Source organism: Haemorhous mexicanus, chromosome 7 (genome assembly GCF_027477595.1).
Source record: "Haemorhous mexicanus isolate bHaeMex1 chromosome 7, bHaeMex1.pri, whole genome shotgun sequence".
Lineage (NCBI taxonomy): Eukaryota > Metazoa > Chordata > Aves > Passeriformes > Fringillidae > Haemorhous > Haemorhous mexicanus.
Window position 1 is genome coordinate 3,086,021 of NC_082347.1, and position 24,677 is coordinate 3,110,697.

General features: G+C 44.1%; 1 protein-coding gene across 1 annotated transcript in view; it reads left to right on the top strand.

The window, feature by feature from the left end:
• TET1 (tet methylcytosine dioxygenase 1) overlaps positions 1-24,677 on the top strand; it is a 64,865-nt gene that overhangs the window by 25,564 nt on the left and 14,624 nt on the right. The window contains exons 4-9 of the mRNA XM_059850851.1: positions 728-818; positions 1,414-1,507; positions 13,537-13,745; positions 16,262-16,412; positions 18,125-18,214; positions 18,629-18,766. Coding sequence (XP_059706834.1) covers positions 728-818; positions 1,414-1,507; positions 13,537-13,745; positions 16,262-16,412; positions 18,125-18,214; positions 18,629-18,766 — 773 coding nt within the window. The remainder of the gene's footprint in view (positions 1-727; positions 819-1,413; positions 1,508-13,536; positions 13,746-16,261; positions 16,413-18,124; positions 18,215-18,628; positions 18,767-24,677) is intronic.

Consider the following 24,677-nt stretch of genomic DNA (forward strand, 5'->3'; position numbering starts at 1 on the left):
CCTGTCACTGTTAGTCCTGATGACTTGGAAGAGTCCAGGCCCAAGGCTCCTGACACCTGTGGCCACATGGGGAGAGCTCAGGGGGAGTTGAGGTGGGGCCACTTGCAGAGTGACTCTGTTGCAGCAGGAGATGTCAGAGCAAGCTCTGCATGGAGGGCTGTGCAGACACAGCTTGGCTGAGGGTGTCAGACACTCTGTGCTGTCATGAAGGCACCCAGATGGAAAGACAGGTCAGCAGCTCACAGCAAATGGTCTGCAGGCAGATTTTCACCTTGCCTTCCATGTTCTGAATCAACAGAGGGCTTGTTTAGAGGTCTGGGTTGTGGTTTCTGTTCTGTAGGATATGACTATCAGTTAATTTATTTTACTGCCCTCGATTCCTCTTTGTCTAAAATGAATTAATAATGTTCCTGCCATCAAGGATACTGGGAATTTTACATAGTCACTACATGCCAGCTCCTCTAATGAAAGCTTTAAAGAATGCAAAATATTGCTGTAATTAGGGTTTTACTTTATAACATTAAAAAATGCTAGCAGAATCATCAGAGCAGAAAATAATGTCAAAGTGTCTGAAGAGAAAAGCCTGTCATACTCTTTATTCAGGCTCAAACTTTGTGTTCTAATTTAATTTGGAAGGCATTTCCGTAAACTGTTTTTCTAAGTTTACTTTTAATGGGCTAAGTAAATTTTTGGATGTGCCAACATAGTTTTCTTTACCTGTTTACAGAGCAAATTATAGAAAAAGATGAAGGCCCCTATTACACACACCTCGGGACAGGACCAAGTGTTGCTGCTGTGAGAGAAATTATGGAGAACAGGTGAGGAGAATTCAGCTTTTAATGCATTGGATGTTTGACTGTCTGAACAGGGAAGAGGTAGAGCTCTGAGAAAGGAAGTGCTGTGTTTAGCTTTGTTTTATTGGACTTTTGTCAGTACTCATTTGTGAAGTGTTTCTTGTTCAGATGTGCATGAGGTGAGCGTGAGCACTGCAGGTCCAAACTCGTGTGTCTTTTCTGAGCCCAGGGCTGGAGTTCAAGAGCAGTGTGTTCTGAGGTGCCCTTGAAGTCAATAGGAAGGACAGAGATCAGCAGCTGGCAGAGTAAGGTTTTCTGGTGTCCTACCTGTAAAGAAGCTGTGGCAAACTGGAACAAAAAGGTCATAACAGTGACTGATTGCACTAGGATTTATATGCAGATAACATTTCCATAGTGGCAGAAGTTTATCAGAAGAGGAATGTCAAAAACTACTCTTGCAAGTAGGGTTTTAAATTAAAAGGATTTTTTTCCTTTATAAATACTTTGTTTTTCTTCTGTTCTAAGTAAAAATAAATTCATTGATCTTTTATTGAAAATGTTTCATCTTTTGAAATTGCCTGTAGTAGTTTGTTGTAGTCATGAACTTTTTTTAATGCAGGTATGGAGCAAAAGGAAGTGCTGTAAGAATTGAGGTGGTGGTCTATACAGGAAAGGAAGGAAAAAGCTCTCAGGGGTGTCCAATTGCCAAGTGGGTAAGTTTTTATATTAAATCAATAAAGTTGTTTTGTGTGGCTTCAAATGATGTGTAGTCCTTGAGCTCAAATCTAATCTGATCTTTAATGAAGATCTGATTTCTAATTGATTGAAAAGTCTGCCTGAATGATGAAGGAAAACATTTTTTTTCTTGTTTAAATTTGAGGTATGGTGTTGTGTGTTATGTACTGTGGTTTGAATGAGTGTGAAAGGGAGAGACTTAACAGAGCCAGCAGAGATGAACAAGGGTAGAAATACCCTGACAGTGCCTGACAGTTGGAGTGTTTTGTGAAATATGTCATTGGGAATTGTGAAAGAGAGAAAAGAGGAGATGGTTGCCTGGGGGAGTTGGAAAACTATCCAGGAGTATTTTTAAAAACCCTTCTCAGTTGGGTGACCACTTGAAGAAAAGAGAGTGATGGAAGAATTTCAGTCTCATATGGCAAGGGGTTCATTGCTATTTTTGAGGAACTGAACTCAGTATTTGAAAATGTGAATGTTATGATGATAGTTTTCACCAAAGTCTTGTCTCACATTGCTTCATAGGAGCCAGGAAATGAGGTAACAGACACAAGCTCCAGGAGAGAGCTTGGAAAGAATTGATTGTCCTTAATCTTTGCTGAAACCACTGAGGGAGGTAAAAAGTAGACTGGAAATCTTGTAAACTGAGTTTTGGAAAATAATGAAAGAGCTTGGTTGTTAAAAGAAAAAAATGTATTACTGTATTTAGGAATTTCAGACTTGATTGAAAAAACTGTGAAGGTAACTGTACAGTTGGTAGGGTAGTGTTTGTAACTGTGTGCCAAAAAAAGGTTATTGCATGGTGTATGTGAGGGAATTTGCATGTTAAACATTTACTGCTTGTGCTTGGAACAGTCAAAATGTGGTTTTTATACTCAATACATAAAGTGTTTTTTCAGAAGGGAATCACATATGTGCTTGTGCTTCAGTTAATATTTAATACCAAATCCAATATCCAAGAAAAAAAAATTCAACTAATTTCATAAGCAACTGACCCAAAAAGAATGGAAAGATTTTTCTCAGTGTTTCAGCTAAGTAAAACACTTAGTTTTAATAGAGGACAGGAGCTAAGCATTGCACCATAGAAAGAGTTGTGAGCAGCTAAAAGGAAGGAGGTGTTTAAAGCTAACTGTTAACCTTGATTTTTCTGTTGCCAGTATCAGCATACTGTGTTTTTGTAAGGCAGAAATGGCAGCATTTATGGTCTCTGAGCATGGCTGGAGGTGTCCCACAGGAGGGTGCAGGGTGACAGTCAGCCCTGGGGTGCCTGCAGAGAGGCCTGGTTTAAGCTATGGGGACCTGCTCTCCAGTTGGATTTTCACCATTTTGTATGAAAAATGTTTGTGAGACAGCTTTAATGTTCATTTAACTGAAGTTCTAGGGAGCAGTGACTTTCTTTTGTGTGGGCTCACACCTAAAGGGGAAGAATGTTTTTCCAAGTCTGCTGTTGTGTGTGACTGTTCAGTACAAGAGAGGGAAGGGAATCCCTGACATCTGTAGAATGTTTCATCTTGTATAAGATGCATATTTTGGGTTGATGTTCTTAATGTGTTGCATTAATTTTTCATAGGCAGTGCTACTTTTAATCCTTTCATGGAGCATTTTTGGGTTTTGGCTGTAACCAAAGAAACTGGATGGTGACATTTGTTTCCAAGTGTCTGGAAAAGCTTTGCTGTGCTCTTTGAGACCTGCAGCCATGAGCTCTGGAGCTGCACAGGGACTTTCACTTACTCATTTCCAGTGTCCTTTGGAACAGACTCATTTCTGCTCTGCCTTTAGGGCTCCCCAGGGACTCTGCTGAGAGCACTGGGATGGAGCTCTGCTGAAGCAGACAGGATACAGGAATGGAACTTACCTGTTGATCACATTAAACTGTTTCTTCCCAATTAATTTTCCCTATTTCCACTGAGCTATTTTATGAAAAATCCTTTCCTTAGGAATTTTCCTCCTGAGAAGCTGAGAGGCCTCAGGAACAAAATGCAAACAATTCTTATCTGCTGCTGTGGAATGCAACAGGTGGATCTGTGCTTGGTCTCATCTGGTTGTTTCTAATTAATGGCCAATCCCAGTCCAGCTGTCCAGGCTGTCTCAGTCACAGACAAACCTTTGTAATTCATTCCTTTTCTACTCTTAGCCAGCCTTCTGATGAAATCCTTTCTTCTCTTCTTTTAGTTTTAGTATAATATATATCATAAAATAATAAACCAAGACTTCTGAACATGGAGTCAACTTTCTCATCTCTTCCCTCATCCTGGGACCCCTGTGAACACCATCACAATTTTATCTTTTTGGTTTATTAGAAACATTTTAAAATTAAAGGAGGCTTTCTGAAATACCCATGTCCATTCTGTTAAAGACTGTATTCCATAATTCTGATTTTCTCCTAAGTTATTTTCTCTGCAGTGACTCCCAAGATGCACCTGGTGTGTTAAACATCTTCTGGGACAGACTCCTTTCTTAGATTTCAGGTTGCCATAAATTTGCAGAATTATTGCTCTTTCACTCTTAATACTAAGCATCTCTTCTGTATTTTTTTAATGTATTATATTTTAGGGTGATACTTTGCCCCTCTGGATATGAACAAAAATGCTCCTATTAGTTAAACATTTTCAGTAAATGTTGCCTTGTGCCTGTTCTATGTGTAGGTGTCAGGCTGACACCCACATGAGCTGGGGAGATGAGCTTCTGATTGTTTTCACTGCATGGGGCAGCAACAACACTGCTTGACCTTTGGGGTTTTTTCTTCTCCCTATCAAATTGTGTTGTCTCCTTTGTTTGTCAAAACAGAAATAATAGAGTTTTGCCACAGATTGCTGCTGTGTGGATATTTGTGTAGGTGAAAATGAAAGAACTTACCATCAGAAAATAAAGTAACTTACCATCCTGGGACACTTGCTGGGCTAGATGGATGCTTCCTTCTTTTCTGTTTGGATTTCTTTTGCTTTGTCCAACTCATCATACTGTTGTGCAGCATGTTAAAGAAAAGGAAGCTTTGAAGTTCTGCAATCTGCCTGTCACTCTGAGCAGGCTGCTGTGTAGGAAAGGGTTTGTGTTGCTGTGCATCCCTAGAACCAGCCAGCAGTGCCTGCACTCACTGGTCCCACTGTTTCATCAAGAGCTTCAGCTGGTAGCAGATGTGTTGTGGTTTGGTTTTCTCCTGCTCTGGGGAGTGGTAAATTACAGTTGCCTCAATTAATGTGAAAGGGTTGATGAATTTGTGAGTGGTTCATGAGTAGCTCACTGTAGGCATCATCCTGCAGCACTGAAGCCAAGGACACATCAGTGCTGACCTCAGAGGGGGTTGAGATTTGGGTTTTGCTGGTTTTGGATTAAATCCATTTCCTGTGGCTTCCTTCTCCTGATTTCAGTGGATGTTGGCTTGGCTCACCTAAGGTATCATTGCTATCTTTTGCCTTCATTTGAAGTTGCAATGCAATTTCTAAGGCTCCAGCTCTGGGGGGAAAAAAAAAAAAAGGAGGGAGAAGAAATGCCAAAACCCCTCCAGGCCAGGCCGAGGTTCTTTTTGCCAATGTTGTGTCTCTGTGGCTGATCAGCAGCACAGAGGTGGAGGAGCAGGGCAGTTGCCTCCCAGAAGACTCACTTGGTTTGCAGTAATTTACAGCTTTGTGCTTCCCTCAGCTGGGGAAGTGTTTTTGTGTTGTTGCCTTACCTAAATGTCATCTTCTTCTCCCTTTCCTTCCTGTTCCCTTGTGCTGGAAGTTCAAATGCAGGCAGTAGTGATTTCAGCCAGTGCTCCACTCCCAGTAATTCCTTGCAGTTGTTGTTGCCTTTTCACTGTTGCAGTGCAGTGATTTGGCATTTCCATAGCACTTTCCATCCTTATGCCAGAGTCTCATTCCTGCATGGTAATGCCCAGCTCAGAGCCCATCTCTGTCCAAAACCAGACCCACAGAAACGCTGAGCTGTGATTTGGGAAGTTTGAGGTGTCCCTGTGCATCAGCATTCCTGAGTGATGCCTGCCTTGCCCACCCAGACACCCCAGGCTGATGTGAGCCTGGCTTTTTCCAGGGCTGGCTCCTCTTGGGAATCTTCAGGCCCTCTGGTAATCTGGTGTTAAAAATCAAGCCAGTGCAGATCACATTTAATACTGCAGTTGTTTCATCCTTGAGTTTCTTCTGTGGGCATCATCTGAACTTTGCAAACTGCTGCTTTTTGGGGGCAGGGAAGGGGGGTTTGGGTTTTGTGGCTGTTTGTTTTTTACAATTGTCCTCTAATCACTTCTGTCAGGGCTTTAACTTCAGAAAAAATTCCCTGGTGTCCCCTGTGAAGCTTTTCTGACATAGAAATCTTTCCAAACTCCTTGTTTGTGAACATCTGAGCCTTATCTTCTCTGAATGCTTTTTTTTCCCCTTTTTTTTTGTTTGATTCTTTTTGGTTTTGGGGTTTTTATTAACAGTTGGGTGATCTGTTGACCTTTTAGATACTGTTTTACTGGTGGTAGCCCTAATTTCTTTGAAAATACGGTGTTGTGGTGCTTTAATGCCTTTTAGAAGTTGTTTCTTAGACTCTTTCACTTGTGGACTGTTTGCCTTTTTTGAGTTTTTTATTTATAGCTTGACAGATCCTTATTTTCTTTATGTTGGCTGTTTATTAGAAGGCTGTGTTAAAAAAATAGGTGTGGAATAAAAACAGATAAAAATCCTCGTTACAGTCCTATACAAAGGCAGACCTGATATTAGCCACTAAAGCTAATGTTTTTTAAGTAGTGCTTAGATAGACCCCTGTTATAATCAAGATTTTCTAGATCACTGAACCAGTAGGAATTTGTAACTAAATACCAGAAACTATCTTTTGTGAAGTGCTGAGTGACACTCAATAGCAATAAACTGTTCTGTAGATGCAGTGAAGATTTTTTTTTCATTTTGCTAGTTTGGTTTGAGTTGAGAAAGTCATTGAAAGTGAGAAAGTGAGGAGATGGAGAAATTACTCCTGCTTTGGCTTGCTCTCTCTGTTACTGTTAGTATTAATAATATTATTATTATTACAGTACTGTTAGTTATTAATTAGTATTAGTAATCCATTGAAGGAAAATGGCTCTGTGATGGTTATTTCTGTTCCTTGGCAGTTCTGGGGTCAGGAGTTCTGGTGCAGCCCTGCTTGGTAGGGGATGGTGAAGCTGTCATGTAATTTGGAGCATGATTGGGGAATTTTTAAAATAGATTTGAGACTTCAGGGTAAATTCTGCTGGACTGTCTCCTAGACACAGGTGTAAGTGGGATGTGCAGTTCCGTTCTGCCTAAAGCAACCTACTGTACTTTGTGCTTTTATTTCATTTATTGAACTGTCTTTATGATTAAGTGATGTACTCCAAAGGAGAAGTCTTAAAGGAAATTATTTTTAGCAGATAGAGAGGGTGGTTGGTGGGGTTTTATTAGAGCATCACTTTCTTGCCACAGTGTTGTACCACATTATGGTAGTGTCTGCACAGCTACACACACTATTTTCACTGTTGGCTAAATACAGAATTAGAGGAGTTCATTTTGGACAGAAATGTTTGTAACATCATCTGAAGTAAAGTTTTTCTTTAAGTAGAAGTAATAAAGTAAAAATGAAGGAGAAAAGCTATATTAAGGTAACAAGGTTAAGTATTATTAACGAGCAAGAATGCTGATATTATCACAGCTTCATTTAAAGAACAAACATCCCTGCCCAACCATGTGCAGCTTTCCAGGGTGCAGAAGGGGAAGCTTGAGGGAGTGAGGAGGGGAAGGGCCCTGGGAGCTGAGATGTGGGTTTTGTCCTCACTTCTGCAGTGCTGGTGGTGTGATTGCAGAAGAACCACTTAGCCTGTGTGTGCTGCAATCTGCTCATCTGTAAGCACTGCAGCACCAGTGCCAGGAGCAACTGCAAAAGTGTTGCAGAGAGTTGCAGATATTGCACATCAGTGATACTCCTGCAGAAATGACTAAGGAACTTTACAGGATTGGACTGTCAGCAGCTGTTCAGAGCCAACTCCTTTGATGTAGTCTGCTAGCACTGAGGAGAGAAAATTCAGCAAAGTGGAACTTATTTCCATTTTAATATCTCTTAGACATGCTGAGAATAAAAGGCTGTCACATTTTCCAGTAAGAAAAGAGTTTAAATGTGATTTAGTGTGTGTTTAAGGGGCAGTTAGGAAAAAGGAAGGGCAGACTCACTTCTGTGACAAGCTGGGCCATGTGTCCTGCTGTCTGTCACAGCACCACCTGTCAGAGCAGCAGCAGGTTTGGACAGCACCCTGCACTGGTGGAAGGAATTCTATCATTAATTATTAAGGAATTAGTAGGGTCTTGTCCTTTGTTGAAGGATCTCTATACACAGACTCTGTACAGAGGCAAAATCTGCAAGTTAGAAAACTTGAAGGCACAGTGCTGTAAATGAGTTTCCTATTTCAGGAAATCACAGGGAACAGTTATGTTCTCACTTTCAAATCAATTGCTTATACCCTGCAAAGCAGACATAGTTTATTTTACTGAAGAAATTCAGAATGGGCTGGAGGGAATACTGCAGTGGAACCACATGGAGATGAAAAATACCTAAAAAGGACCTTTTTGTTGGTTCTGTTGTTTTGGGGGAGCTTATCCAGTCATTTACAGGAGTGTATTTAACACAGTTAAAATTTTGGGCTCTTTGCTAGTGGTGTCTGGTTTCTATCATGTTAAAGTTAACACAGCTCTTCTGGTGATGGTAATTGGAGAGTAATTTCTCATCCATGTGGTTATTCAGCATCTGGTGCACTGAGCTTCTGCAGGCTGACTCTTAGCTGCTTTCACAAGTCGTGTACGTGCTAATTTAGATAGACTGGCTTCTGTCTCAGGACATTTTTATTCACAATGTTCTTATTCCTTGTTCTAGAGCTCCTGCCAAGGAAGTAGAACTCGAGCATTTGGACAGCTGAAGCAGGTTTTATTGATAGTGGAACTTTACTGATGCTGTTCATTGCAAACCATATAGAAATTGTTTGAAAAAAATGGGAGATAGGAGCCAAACTGCTGATGATAAAAAAAGTTGTTTAGGATAATGAAGAGGAGGGACAGGCATCATGAAGAGCAGGAAGGACTTGCAATCAGAACAAATGGCCATTAAAATAATAGCTAAAACTCAATAAAGTCCCACCAAAAAAAAGTGTTGTGGTTTCATATACACAGTGATGGAGCAGTGTTCATGCTCAAGATAAGGGTTCATTAGACATCAGCTTGTTCAGCTGTGATGGAAACAGCAAAACAAACAGGTGAGAATTATTGGGGAGGAGCAAAGAAATCATGGAACATAGTTCTGCCTCTGTGGGAAAGTGTGTTGCCCCTCAGGCTGGCTGGGTCTGGTCCCCCATGTCCAGAAAGCACAGCAGGACTGGGAAAGGCAGGTGCAGGCTGGGCAGCCTGGCTGGGCAGGAGGGGGAGAGGAAAGCAGGGCTCTCAAGTCTCCAGTGGCATGGAGAGCTGCACAGCAGGGTCTGACCCAGGCTCATCCTGGATCAAAACTACAGGGCACTGGCAGGAGTGAGCTATGCAGGAGGAAAAGGCAATGGTTTTTTCTTGCACATAATCTGTATTTAAGCTTTCCTGGTAATTTAGTGGGTGGTAAATTGCTGCACAGATTTAAAAATGAGTGGAGAAATGCAGAAAAGGCAAATCCTTAAAAAGCTGGGAGAGAGCACATCCCCTGAGCTGCTGGGTGGATGTCTGGAGGCTGCCTGCCCTCCCTGAGAACCATCTCCACATCCCAGTGCCTATTTTGCTGCTCATCCATAGGCAGCTGCTGTTAGTCAGACTCAGGGTCAGGATAAGGCTGGACAGTCTGCTGCTCTGACCTACTCTGCAATTTTTAGAATCCCTTTCTGTCTCTTGACTATCCTTTTGTGCAAAGGTGTGAAAAATCTTAACTTGTTTATCCCATAACTTGTTGCTAAATTGCTGGAGCAAATTCTGCTGGATAAGGCACCTCTTCAGTAAATATGCTGTAGTTTTTGGCTCATGCTTTCTGGTAAGAAAAGTGGATAAGCCTAGACCTTTGTGGTTGTAGAAAAAGATGGAGCTGTGGTGTGCTGCCCTAAGAGCTGTTGATTGTGTTTGTGTCTCAGTTAGCTGTGGCTCACCTTGAAGGCTTGCTCATATTCTCAGATTCTGTTTGAGACTCTCTGGGCTAGCTGATAAAATGAATTACTTGAGTTGCTGCCTTCCTTTGGATGTACACATCAGCAAGGACACCTGGATAGCTGCAGGAATGCAGAATGTGGTAGGGGTGGGTGCACAACTACAGCACCAGAGGGATGGACAAAACTGGGGTTAAAAATGGTCAAAATAACTGATGATCCTGCCCAAATTAGCAACCTGCAAGGATGATACTGATGGTGCTGTGTGTCCAGTGTGTGAGTGCTCCAGGGAAGCTCTGTGTCCCATGGCAGTGTTTCCTTTTGTCCCAGCCATGGTTATGTTCACACAGCTGAGGGAGTGGGTGGCCTTGTCACTTCATGCCCTGTTTCTGAGTGCAGAGCAGGGCCAGTGGGGATCAGTTGAGCTTTGTGGAGAAGTTTGTTAGATTTTGTTCTTTCCTGTTGCAGCTGAAGCAGATTATTCATTGTTAATGTGGGAGTCTTGCTGGATACTTAGCACTGATGACATGGAGTGCTTGCTGAAATGAGCTCAGGGGTGCTCTGGCCCTGCAGGCTTCCAAGAAGCTGACCATGGCATCACAGAAACATTTAGGCTGGAAAAGCCATCTGGGATCACTGAGTCCCATCGTTAACCCAGCCCTGCCAAGTCCCCCACTAAACCACATCCCTAAACACATCTCCACGTCTTTAAAATTCCTCTGGGGATGGGAACTCCCCCACTGCCCTGGAAAGCCTGTGCCAAGGCTTGACAGTCCCTTCTGTGAAGAAATTCTTCCTAATAACCAATCTAAGCCTTCCCTGGGTCAACTCGAGGCTGTTGCTATTGCTTGTTGCATTTCAGTGTTACATAATGCTTAACAAACTTGTTACAAGTCTGTTTTGTTGATTATGTTATTTTTTCAGTGTGAGTCAGACAGTCAGTCATGGTTAGCTTGTGTGGAAAAGTAATTGCAGGAGAGAGGTTTTTATTTTCTCATTCTAAAAACCTAGCTTTTAAGTTCCCCCACTTAACAAATGGTTACTTTCTCATGCCTTTTAAATTCATTAGGGACCAAAATTAAAAAAAACTGAAGTATTAAGTTATTTACTTTATCACTGTGGCTAACTACATCACAGAAATCATGAGTAATACCAAAAACCTTTGGACACAAGGTTTGCCAGCTGATTTCTGCTTTGTTCCCAGTCTGAGGAAACACTGCAGGGTTCAGTTGTCCTGCTCAAAACTGCTTTTCTGTACATTGAGTGTGGCATTGCTGCAGATGTATTATTATTACCCAAGAGAGACTCAGTTCAGTACTTCTGTGAGGATGTCAGGGGTAGCATGTGGAGGGAAGCCTCAGTTCCCAAGGAAAGCAGCTTGGCTCCAGCTCTGGCTGCCCTGGCCCTGGGGCTGCTCTGGGGCAGAGTGGGCTCCTCTTTGCCTGTGCCAGGTGGGAGAAGTGCCTGATCTCAGGGACAGGAGCGCTGGCTGTGCAGCTGGGTGAGCACATGGTGTAACCTGACCCGCAGGAGTGAAATTCACACCCCTCAGAAATCCCTTTGCTGCCTTTGTGGCCTCAAAGGTGAGGGACTCTGAAATGTTTTGGGGTCCAATAAGAATATTGGATTCCATGGACATAATTGTTCTTGTTAGGTTGGATGTGACACACACACACATGATCGGGGTCTAAGAAGAAAAAAGATTTTATTCTGTGTGTTCTCCAGCTTATATCCTCTTAATAAAGCCTGATCTTAAGTCATTAACTACATCACAATAACTTATTATATTCATTGGTGCAAAGCTATTGACATCAATATATTTGGCAAAAGTCTTACAGAAATTTAATAAGGCACGTACACACATCTACTTATGCACGTAGTCTAGCTTACAAAAATGTTCATGTATCTTTTCTGTTTCCATGCTGACAGCCTTGTCTTCTTCCTTGCTGTGGATACACTCAAAAATCATCAATTATTTCTTCTGTTACCTCAGCTTTGCTTGCAGGCCAGCTGTCAAGCCCCTCCATACATAATGAAGCAAATTCCAGCTACGTTGAACTCCAGAAGAGCATGGCATTGATTTAATGGAAACTATAAATTTTCTTTGTGTTCACTTGTCATTTTTTCTGGACACTCTTTCTAGTTTAGAGGTATGAGAGAACTTTAAAAGGGCAACCTGATGTTGTACAGTACCACACTGTGCTATTGAAGTTACAGCCTAGAAATAATTTTTTTTTTTAATTAAAAAAATAAAAGCATAATTTCACACTGAGTAATAAAATTAAGTTGTTCTGGCTTGAAGGAGCTGTGCTGCCTCAGCAATGTAAAACTCACATTGACATGAGTAACCTGTATTGTGTATCAGCCATAACAGATTTCTGTAAACCTCACCTAAATGTGAATGAGTTGGGTTATCTTTCTTTCTTTCTAAAACATACTGAACGGTTGGGGAGTCACAACCAAGACTCCTTTTGAGGAATGGTCTGTCAGAGGCTTTTACTCATATTCTCATTAATCCTAAGGCTAATTGTAAGAGTATATGATTAACTTTAGAAGGGCCATGCTTTATCTCTTGACTTTAAGCTTGTTTCTTCCTGCTCAGCCTGCACAGATGCTCTCTCCAGCTGTTCATCTGTTGCAAACCTTTTCATTTACTGATGAACTGCCAGTGTATTTTGGTCCCTGCTTGTGATGAGTCCAAATGACTTAGATATTCAGAGGTGATCAGGCTAAGGGGTCACATATGAATGACAGCTGCACATCTGGCAGCAAAGCAAATTTGACATCAGTCCAATAGGGAATCTGCCTGAATGCTCAGATGTTTGGAGGTATTGAAAGAGCAAATGAACTGTTGCCTTCCTGCTTTTCTGGTCCATGCCCTGTGCTGTCTGTTACCTGTAGGAGCTGTGCTGGTGGAGGGGTGCTGGGTGAAGGCCTGGCTGAGCAGCTGCATGCCTGGAGCAGGTGGATTGCAGCAGAGCTGGCACAAAGGCCTGCAGTGCAGGGCTTGGGGTGCACAGAGAGAGCCACACGGGTCCCCAGCCCGTGTGTGACAGGGCTGGGGAGGGTGGAGCCTTTTCTGCTTCCGAGGGGGCCAAGCCTGTGGGCCTCAAAGCTTCACACTGAAAAGTTGACACCTGGAGGCTTTGTGCAGGCTGTGCTGGCTAAAACACATTGGATGAATAAATAAACCTGTTTTCACAGACTGTGTTCTAGTATTACCTAGCTTTAATGCATTTTTGGTGGTCTTAAGTGCAGCTCTGTTTCAGATTGTGGCAAAAACCTAAATATGTGGGAGTGGGACTGTACTTTTTTCCAATTTTTATTCAGTGGTGTACTGTACTGTTCCATACTGGTTAGTCTGTGTGTGAGGAATAAGGGTGTTCTATGTATCCTACAGGTTAGCAAAAGCTTCAGCACTCTAAGAACTTTAATATAGGTACTCGAGGGATATGTTCTGAAAAGTCACATTCCTTCCCTCACTAAGAGCACGGTCTGTTTCACCATTTTCTTCTAATTTTTCTTTGCAAGGTGGGAACCATCTTAGATACTGATCTGGGAACCATCTTAGATACTGATCTGTAACACTGGTACACACACCCACCTGTGTGTGCTTTGGGAATGTATTTTCACATACCTTCCTTCTGGAGCGTTTGGCACTGTTTTCTGCCATATTTTTAAGGTAATGTTGGGTTCTCAGGGGTTCTGTTGTCCTTCTAGAGGTTATTTTCCTTGTAATGCATCTTCTTTATTGTTTGTGTATAACACCTAAAATATTACTCCTCCTGTAAAATGTGCTGCTATTTCTACTGCAGGGAAAGAGCACAAAATCGTGTTCTACACCAGAGCCGAGAGAAGAGCAGCTCCTGAGGCGCTGCCCGTGCCTAGCAAAGAGTAACCCAACCATTCTTGCAGGTGATCCGGAGAAGCAGCGACGAGGAGAAGCTGCTGTGCTTGGTGCGTCAGCGCGCGGGGCACCACTGCCAGACGGCCGTGATCGTGATCCTGATCCTGGCCTGGGAGGGCATCCCGCACCTGCTGGCCGACACGCTCTACGAGGAGCTGACGCAGAGCCTGCGCAAGTACGGCTGTCCCACCAGCCGCCGCTGCGCCCTCAACGAAGAGTGAGTGCTGCCCCCAGCCTGCGTGCTCCTCAGGGACCAGCAGCTCAGCTGGGACACCTGCAGTCCCAGAGCACCGCTGGCCTTGCAGGATCACACCTCGCTCCTGGGGAAAGGCTCTCAGTGGGTGCCGAGCCCAGGGCTCCTGGTCTTTCCTGGAGAAAGGCTCTCAGTGGGAGTTGTGGGTGCCGTGCCCAAGGCTCTCAGTGGGAGCTGTGGGTGCCATGCCCAAGGCTCTCAGTGGGAGCTGTGTGTTCCATGCCCAAGGCTCTCAGTGGGAGCTGTGGGTGCCATGCCCAAGGCTCTCAGTGGGAGTTGTGTGTTCCATGCCCAGGGCTCTCAGTGGGAGCTGTGGGTGCCATGCCCAAGGCTCTCAGTGGGAGCTGTGGGTGTTGTGCCCAAGGCTCCTGGCCTCTCCTGGAGAAAGGCTCTCAGTGGGAGTTGTGGGTGCCATGCCCAAGGCTCCTGGCCTTTCCTGGAGAAAAGCCTCTCAGTGGGAGTTGTGGGTGCCGTGCCCAAGGCTCTCAGTGGGAGTTGTGGGTGCTGTGCCCAAGGCTCTCAGTGGGAGTTGTGGGTTCTGTGACCAAGGCTCCTGGCCTCTCCTGGAGACAGGCTCTCAGTGGGTGCCATGCCCAGGGCTCCTGGTCTTTCCTGGAGAATAGCTCTCAGTGGGAGTTGTGGGTGCCATGCCCAAGGCTCTCAGTGGGAGCTGTGTGTGCCATGCCCAAGGCTCCTGGCCTTTCCTGGAGAAAAGCCTCTCAGTGGGAGTTGTGGGTGCTGTGCCCAAGGCTCTCAGTGGGAGTTGTGGGTGCCATGCCCAAGGCTCTCAGTGGGAGCTGTGTGTGCCATGCCCAAGGCTCCTGGTCTTTCCTGGAGAAAGGCTCTCAGTGGGAGCTGTGTGTGCCATGCCCAAGGCTCTCAGTGGGAGCTGTGTGTGCCATGCCCAAGGCTCTCAGTGGGAGCTGTGTGTTCCATGCCCAAGGCTCTCAGTGGGAGCTGTGGGTGCCATGCCAAGGCTCTCAGTGGGAGCTGTGGGTGCCATGCCCAAGATTCTCAGTGGGAGCTGTGTGTTCCATGCCCAAGGCTCTCAGTGGGAGCTGTGTGTGCCATGCCCAAGATTCTCAGTGGGAGCTGTGTGTTCCATGCCCAGGGCTCTCAGTGGGAGCTGTGGGTGCCGTGCCCAAGGCTCTCAGTGGGAGCTGTGGGTGCCATGCCCAAGGCTCTCAGTGGGAGCTGTGTGTTCCATGCCCAAGGCTCTCAGTGGGAGCTGTGTGTTCCATGCCCAAGGCTCTCAGTGGGAGTTGTGGGTGCCATGCCCAAGGCTCTCAGTGGGAGCTGTGTGTGCCGTGCCCAAGGCTCTCAGTGGGAGTTGTGGGTGCCATGCCCAGGGCTCTCAGTGGGAGTTGTGGGTGCCATGCCCAGGGCTCCTGGCCTTTCCTGGAGAAAAGCCTCTCAGTGGGAGTTGTGGGTGCTGTGCCCAAGGCTCTCAGTGGGAGTTGTGGGTGCCATGCCCAAGGCTCTCAGTGGGAGCTGTGTGTTCCATGCCCAAGGCTCTCAGTGGGAGCTGTGGGTGCCATGCCCAAGGCTCTCAGTGGGAGTTGTGTGTTCCATGCCCAAGGCTCTCAGTGGGAGCTGTGGGTGCCATGCCCAAGGCTCTCAGTGGGAGCTGTGTGCCATGCCCAAGGCTCCTGGCCTTCCCTACAGAAAAAGCTCTCAGTGGGAGCTGTGGGTGCCATGCCCAGGGCTCTCAGTGGGAGCTGTGGGTGCCGTGCCCAAGGCTCTCAGTGGGAGCTGTGGGTGCCATGCCCAAGGTGAGTGGTGGCCAAGAGCTGCTCCTGGCTCTGCCCAAACACCACCAGTGTGCCCTGTGCTCACAGCAGTGCTAACAGCTGCCATGAAGGAGGCTTGTGACTTTGTAAAGTAGATGTGAGGTTGAACACTCAAAACTAGGATCATCCTCTGTGCCTCTGAGAGGAATTTAAATTGATTAGAGAATATGTTGCAACTGCAGTGCTGCCTGTGTACTGATTGCTGTGTGGCCCCACATTTAACAGACTCTGAGAGCTGTATGGAGACCTGAATCTAATGGGTCTTAAAGGATCTTAGAGGGTCTGCTCAGAAAGTCAAGTCAGTGTGGAGTTAATGATTTTAATGCACATAACACAAGAACTGTTGGATTTAGGGTAATGGTAAGTAGCAGGGCTATTTTCTTGGTTGAAGATGTTATCCAACTGGAGAAGTCAAAATGAATGCATGGGTGTATTTATATAGCTGTTTATATTTCTGTCTCAAATTCTGGTGTTGGGGAGGTTTGAGACTGTCTTTGTGGAGAAAAGTCAGCCCTCTACACAGGAGTATTTTCTTAATGGAAAATACCTGGTTAAGCCATGAATTTCACAAATTCCTTTGTTATGCTCTGTATTATAAGAGAAATAGCAAAATAGCACTGACCTAAAAAACACCCAGACCCAAGAGCTGTGTTGCCAGCTGACCTGCTATGTCTTTATTTCCTTTTGTAGTCGTTCTTGTGCATGTCAAGGACTTGACCCAGAAACTTGTGGAGCATCATTCTCATTTGGCTGTTCATGGAGTATGTATTTCAATGGCTGTAAGTTTGCCAGGAGCAAAAACCCCAGGAAATTTAGGCTTCTCACTGATGACCCTAAACAAGTAAGATACATTTTTTCTCAAAATGCCTTTTCTAGACATTCTCCACCCCTTTTCTCTCCCACATGTATGTGTAACTTACCACAGACTCACACCCAACAAAGTTTTTGTGACTGTAGTATTTAGAATCAATGACACTGGGATTTCATTCAGTAGAATAATTACTGTGTATTTATATGCCATAAAATTATTCTTAATGATTTTCTGCTTGCCTGTTTAGCTCACTGTGTAACTCTGTGTGAAATTTTAATTCTTTGTAAGTAACAGCCTTTTTTCTTAGGGCCAAGCTTGCAGCTCAGGGTTTCAGGCCTTTTGCCTTGGCACAGAAATTGTTGTACCTTGGGGTTGCACTGCTTTCTCACTGTTGTAGGACCAGCTGACATCTGGGCTCCCCTCTGTCACCAAGAATAAACTGGTTTTTTTTTCTGTGGACAGTGTGTTTTTTTTAAATAGTTTTGAAGGAATTAATACAGTAAAATTAAGTGCAGTGAGATGATACCATAATTGCTGCTTATGTGTTAGTGATGCCATAAAGGTGATGCAGCACAGAAAACAGTGATGGATTATGTGAAGTAGCAAACCTCTAAAAAAATATCCAACCACATTAGTTACTTTACATTGCAGATATTTTCCTGAAGAAGGAATAAAGGTGTTGTAAACTGGTAACTACTGCCTGGTGAACAGAGACTTCTCAGGGTGACTCCAGAGTGCCTTTTGTTCTGACTGTAGGTGTGTGGTAGCCATTTACAGCTGATAAAACTGGGTTTAGCACCAGTTAAAAGTACAGCATCGTCTTGTAATGTAACATCCCATTGAAAGAAGCAAAGTCTCCTGGTGTTTATGTATGTTGGTGTTTGCAGTGTGTGGTGATAAGTGGGTTTTTTTAAACAAAAAATTGCAGCTTGCTTCATTTTGCCACTATGCACTGTGAGAAACTGAAGCTGCAGTTGTCTCTCAAAGCTTGGTCCTTGGAGGAAAAGAAATTAGGGAGTCTGTCACTGCCCTCTGCTATCCCAGCTGGTTGGTGATTTTCCTGGAAAAGCAAAAACTTAGGATAAGAATTTAGGGATTGTTTCTACAAATAAGAGCTTAAATAGGACACTGCTGTAGAAGCCCACCCACCTAATTCTGTGTTGATATGGATTAGCCTAAGGAAGGAATATTATTTCTGAATCTAGTAGTTATTTCCAGTAAGTCCTGATTTTTGCCCCTCCAAAGAACAAAACAGTTACCAGAAAATGAGAAAAGTACCTGAGAGGAGACCTAAGAGCTGAAGATAAATGCTATTAGGAGTTTCTCACAAGGTGTGTCAGCATAGACTAAGGCCCCATAAGCAAAACCCTAACAGAAGACCTGGGCTTCCATCCCCACTCAGCTTGGGGTATGATTTTTCTCCTCTGGATGTTACTCATGTGTGTTTTTGTGCAACACACCTCAGTCTTTGACTGCATATGGAAAATTATGCAAGAAGTCAGTTCCTGTGTGCTGGGTTGCCTTGCTAGCAGGTATCCTCTATTGCTCTTTGGCTGATTTCTGTTTGACAGCTTTGATGGTTTGGTCATGCAAAAGCATGCATTTATGGTTAGTGACAAAGGGCAGCAGAACAGAAGTCACTTGAATAAATATGAGGTAGAAGCTGACCTGTTGGGCATCTCTAAACTGGCTGAGAGTCTTTTAAAGCAAACTGCAGCACCAAATGTTGCCTTTCCCTGCAGGAGGAACTTCTTGAGAATAATTTGCAAACGCTAGCTACTGATGTGGCTCCGGTTTATAAGAAGCTTGCTCCAGAAGCTTTCCAGAACCAGGTGGGTGTGTGAGATCCAGCTCTGATAAACAGTTTCAATCCGAGGAGCAGCCCCAGAGCGTGTTCTGGGTGGAGCTGCAGCCCTCCCGGTGGTGTGTCCCGGTGCATTTGGCAGGTTTCCATGCACTGCCTCTCCTTACTTGAGCTGCTTAAGCAGCACCATATTTTATCTGCGACAAATGCTTAGAGATAATGCCGTAAATAAAATGTTTTTACTATCCAGGACATTTGATTGTGGCTGACCTGATTATCTCGTTGGCATCTAGCCACGGATGTCGCATGTTTCATAGGGAAACACGAATCACTGAGTCTGCCTGGCTGCCTGGATCGTGTCCCAGAGCTGTTGGTGGCTGGCGGGGTTGCACAGCCACGCTCTCAGTGCTGAGTGTCTGCAGTTTGTCGTCTCTCCCTCCAGGTGGAAAACGAGCACATGGGCCCCGACTGCCGGCTGGGCTGCAAGGACGGCCGGCCCTTCTCGGGTGTCACGGCGTGCATCGACTTCTGTGCCCACGCCCACAAGGACACGCACAACATGCACAACGGCAGCACCGTGGTAGGTACACTGCCCCTCCTCTCTGGGCTCTGCACTGGGGTCACTGCAGGCTCCAGAGTGCTGCTTGTGGGCTCCTTGCATTGAAGTTGTTTCAGAATTAACTGCGTGTTGCCAGTTATCCATGCCCATCTTATTTGCTTATCTTTGTTACTGTCTGCAGAGGACATGAGTTCATTTTATTGCATAACAGATCGAAAGGGGGACGGGAGTGATCCTTCCTACAAAATGATTTCATTCTGTAAAGACTCCTGGTCCTTTGGAGGGGCCTGGCCAGAGGGCAGATCAGTTATTCCTGGGAAAGAGCTGATGTTAAAGGCAAATGATTGTCTAACCAAGGAGCTGTACAGACCTCTGTAGAGGAAGAGCTAAAGCAAACTGATTAATTAGTAACTGGCCTCCCCCAGGCTCACCAAATTCACTCTTCTTGCCCTGGGCACTCACCAGGTTCCATGGTAGTGTAGTTAGAGGTCAGGAAGCAGACAGTATGGGTCGTGGTGGAGCCAGGTGACCATTACAGTCTTTACATCTCAGTATGAAAGGAACACCCACAGATTGGTGTGGCTGTGCGTTTTCCCACATTGCCAGTGAGAAAATTGGTTGGGAATGACTCAATTAAGTGATCTTCTAGAAATTAAGACCATAGTGTTGAAAAAAGACGAGGTCAAAGCAGAAAAGATAAAACTGGCAGAGTTCTTTGAGCAGTTGGAGCATCACAGTGCTCTGCATAGTGAGGGTGACTTCTTGTACAGCAGTGCAGGGAACAAGAATAACTTTTCTATCAAAGGATGTATAGCTGGAAAAAATCTATCTAAAATCTCTGCTTACCCTAGAATTTTTTTTTTTTTTTTTTGAAATACAAACTGAAGTGTTGTGTTGCTGTGATTCAATAAAGTGTTGCATTTACACCTATAGTTAACACTGAGCATTTCTATGTGACAGCAATGAAAGGACTGGTACAGTTGTTTTAATGTTAATTTTGTGTTTTTAAGGGGAGCAAATGTCCATTCCTTTAAAGTATGGAAACAACTCTGGGAATCCACCAGGAATGCCAGTCCTCAACAGACTATTATTTTTCTTATTGTTGGAAGTATGCATTACAAAATTACTTCTGAGGCATAGGAATTTGATGCCCTTAAAGATTCTAAACTTGAAAACGAGACCTCCTTGTCAAACTACTTTATATGCTTTTTCATTTAATTTAGTTTAGATGTTCTGGAAAGAATAATTGAAGTGCTCCATTACCTCTTAAATTAGAGACAAAATGGCAGCTGAGTCTGCTACTCATTTTGCCATACTGGATCCCAGAAAAGTCATAAGTTATGGCCAGAAGCACCTGGAGGGAAAATTAAACCTTTTTTGTGGAATATATTGGGGAATAGTTCTACAAGGTCTGCAACTGCATTTATCTGTAAGCACCTGATGTCATTTCAGCCTCACATGATCCTTGCTGGTGTTGATACTTCATGGATTGTATGTGGTGTGTTTGCAAGTAGTTCCACATCCCAGAGGCATGGAACAACTTGTGCAAGGTCACTGTGTGCTTATCACTGTCCCTTTCTACCAAGTTCTGCCAAATCTTGTCAGTTTTTCAGAACATGACCAACTGATTATAACTGCTGAAAACTCTGCCTTGCAATCTGGTTTTCATGGGTGGCTCACTCACAAATAAATACTGCATACCTGTGTTCTCTTTATTTAGATGGATTTCTCCTTATTTTGGTATACTTGCAGCAAGGGGCTATTTGTAAATAGAAAACAGCTGTGAACATCAACACTCGAGTTTACTGACTTGAATTGGGACATCAGAAGGTGAATTGGAGTTGGGATTTCCTCGTGGTCAATGTGCAGCATCCCAGTGAGGAGCTGTGGCTGTGGCAGTGTGTGCTGTTCCTGTCTGTGCACAGTCACAGCCACATGAATTGGAAGCCTAAAGCAAAAAATGTTGGTTTTTGCAAACAGGGTGTCAAGACATGCTGGGCTTGCTTCAGTCCAGGTTTTTATGACAATCAAAATCAGGGTTGTTAGTTTGGGCTTATAACCAAGTCTGGTAATACCATAGGAAATGTAGTGGTAAGGACACAAAAAGAAATTAGTGCATGTGATACCAGCACCTCCTGTATTCCTGTCTGGTTCCAAAGGTGCTGTGTGACTGCCTACTTAGCTTAAAATACATCCTTATAAATCACTGATCATGATGGAGGGGATATTTACATGGCTGTTGACGTGTTTTGTCTGTAAAATGTACTGAGTGCAACTACAATTCTGAGGTGACAGTTCTCCCAGAGATTGCTTTCCCATCATGTGGTGATGAACAGAATGAGAACAATTTGCACTGCACTAGAAACCTCCAGCATCCATGACTTCACTACTTTTCACCCTTTTTTTAAACTGCTTGTCAGGCCTTACATTTTAAAGTCCATACAGAGTGTACTTGTCATCTTGTTGGTGTTGTTAAGATTTCTTCCCTTTCCCCTTAGAGGAGCACACAGTCTTGATTTATAAAATCCAGAGTTCTTCTAGGCTAAAAAGGTTAAAGTAGATGCCTGTAAGTTGATAATTGCAAATGCTGCTGGCTCTGTTATTGTGACACCTTTTTGTTTTCTCCCATCATCATTGGTAAATCACTTTTACTGCAAGTACCACAGGAATTCTGCATGGGCCACCCAAAGAAAAAGAAAACCAGAGTCTATTCCAATTCTTTAAACCAGGCACTGACAGAAGTTCAGCAAAGGACTTAAATTAGGTTAATAATAAAGAATGAGTTACTGTACATTTAAAAGAATATATTTTAAAACATTCTTGCATTTTTCTCAGTATGTGTGTTTGGTCAGCTGCACTATTTGTATGTGACTCTGAAAATTAATCATCCTGTAAAATTTGGCAGATTTATGTTAGCAGTGGGAGTGTCTTGGAAATGCCCTCTGGAGATACAAGAGAGAATAGCAGACCTTACACAAATTGGGGATTGCCATTTCATGGTAATTACCAGTGAAGATTTGAGTTGCTAAACATTGTTCATGGCTAGCAGAGTCAAGCTCTGAATTTGCATTGCTTCTGGTAGAAAGCTAAAAACAAACACTCCCTGCTTGCTCTGGAGTGGAATGACAATTCTACAGAGATGTCATGTGTTTGTCTGAAAGAAGCAAAAATAATTTCTGCCTGCAAATTGAGTTTTTAAGAACCTTTAAGGTAATAAATATACCATTCATTTTTACTTAGACTCTTTTGTCATCTCTTAACATTCTCCTAAGGGCCACTGATGTATGTTACAGCTGCAGTGTAGGGTGCATGCTCCTTATGGATATGAAGCTAAATGAGCAACACAGATAAAAGCTTTATAGTTATTGATGGAGCCTGTGAAATGTAAGTACTTTTGTTTCTTTATCAGATTAGCTGTGAAGGGTCATGTTCTTCATAGCTGTGGGAATCCATTTAAGGCACTGCCCTGTTCCTTTTGGGGTTTAAAAGTGACTGGGACAGAAAGGCTGTTGCTGGTTCTGCAGCTTGTGTCTGGGTGTTGCTCATCCAGGGGGGCAGGGGGCCCTTGTTGCTGGGGTGAGGAAGGAGAGAGACCAGCTGCAGTTCTGTCTAATCCCTGCTGCCACACAGTCTGCAGCAGGCAGAAGAAGGGGGGGAAGATAAATCTGTGCTCTGAGGGCACCTACAAGATGTGATTCATTACTGGCAGTAGAGCTAAGTGCTGACAGTCACCAGTCTGTCAACTCTTTGGGGTTCAGATAAAACCCCCAAACCCTTAGCTTTTGCCATACCTTGCTGTATTTTGGCAGGCACAGCCCATCACACCACTGGCACAGGGCTCCAGGCCTTTGCAGTGGCTGACAGGATGGCTGTGCATGGTTACACCACTTTCTGCACCCCCTGCTCACTTTGGGAGCTGCAGCAGTTCCAGGTGCTTCAGTTGGTGCCAGCTTGTCACAGACAGGAGGAAAGATGAATCCCTGGGCCTGTAAAGGAAGAATTTGTTAGGTTTTTATATTGTACAAATGGAGAAACATGAGAGGTTCACTCTGCTACCCTGTGAGCTCCCAGGGAGCAGTTCCTGTGTCACCTGTCTGATGGCACAGCCTGGGGCATGAAGTGGGCAAAAGGAAGATATGTTTGGGGTTCCCTTCTCTGGTTTTGATCTACATCCACTTGTTCAGGGTAGACCAGGCCAAGAGAACATTGTGGTTTGTCCTGGCTGCAAAGGAAAAGCAAAGATGTTTTATGCATAATGGTGGGCAGGGCTGCAGCAGTCCCTGAGTGCCCAGGGGCACCCCCTGTGTCTCCAGCTGCACAGGGAGGGGGGTGCAGGAAGCCTGATTCCATCTCCCAGCTTTGGAAAGGCTGTTTGACTGCTCTGCTGAAACTCGAATGTCAAACATCTGTTATTACAGCACAGTGGAAAAGGCTCCATCATTTCTACATGTGAGGTTCAAGAGGACACAGGCACATCAAAGAGACCCAGAATAACACACTGGAAGCTGTGTGGCTACAGATGGATGTCTGGAGGGGATTGCACTGAGTTCCTGGTGCATTTTGAGTTGAAATGAAGGAAAAGTAATCAAGTTTCATAAACATGGAACTTTTACCATGACATCACTAAACCCAGAATAGGCAATGAGTTTGATCACCAAGCACATTGGAAACCTAAACAAACCTTTTGGCCAACACTTCTTTGGCCTTTAAGCATCCTGGATGATTTAGCTCCCTGTTCTGGAAAAAGCAAAGTAGCAGGATAAGCAGCTTCATGCTGTAAATGGCCTTTAAGAGACTCGGTGGCTTTCTCATGTTTGTGTTTCATTTTGGTCAGTTTGCAGCAGTGTCAGCACCAATGGAAAATACTGCTTTTCACTTCTCAGCAGTGGCTCCTAAGTTCTTAATGGAATATTTTGCACAGATTTGAATATTGGAGTGTTTTTTAAAGCATATATTTCTCATTTGATGATTTACCACCTTTAGCTGTAAGTGTTTAGCTGATATGTACTGCCTTAATTTATGGCTGGTTTCCTCATCTCATTGTTTTCAGTTATCTGTTTGCCCTAGCACCTTCACTTTTATGTTAAAATATATTAAGGGGGCACTAACTGTGAAAGTGTATATGTATTAAAATTGGTGTGATGGTATTTTAGGCTGTAGATGTACTGGTCTTCAGATCTGGATACAATTTTGGCTATACATTAATTTCCTAATATGCATTTGAAGTCAGTATTTAATATACAGGGTGTGCTGGAGGTGACAGTACTTGCACCACAGTTTTGTCAATATAGTACAGGCCTCATCTTGTTCAGTTCCTCAGAACTTTCTTGTTCCACAGGGTGTTGGCTTTTGCATGGAAATTTATAATTGTCAATTGGATGAGAGTCTCAATTTTCAAAATAATAAATATTGTGGATTGAATCTTTCAGACTTCTTTCAGACTAGTGCCTGGGCCAGACACAGGCTGGACATGGTATTCTAAAAGACCACTGCCCATTTTCTGATGAAAACAAGTGGGAGCCAGGCTCCTCCATGCTTTTGTTTATAATTTAGAAGGGGAAAGTGCACTGGGCTTTCTAAAACATCACTCCTATGTAATCATGCTCTCTGTATGTCCAGCCCTCTCTCACCCTTCCTGAATGATGTGGCATCTGCTGGCCAGTTTCAGGCAGGTGTCAGTGAGCTTGGCAGCAATGGAATTGCCTTTGGAGATGTGGAAGCTCTTGCAGTGAGCTGTGCAGTCACTGCTGAGTGAGCTGGGGGAGCTGCATGCAGGGAGGAGGTGCCTGAGCCTGAGGCAGGCCTGGCTGGTGCCCAGCAGGGTGGGAGCAGGGAGCCCTGCTGGGCCTGGGGCTGTGGGAGCCTGGGTGGCAAAGCCCACGGGCAGTGAGGTTCCAGTCCTGCTCACTGAACAACTTGTTGTTTTTTCTGA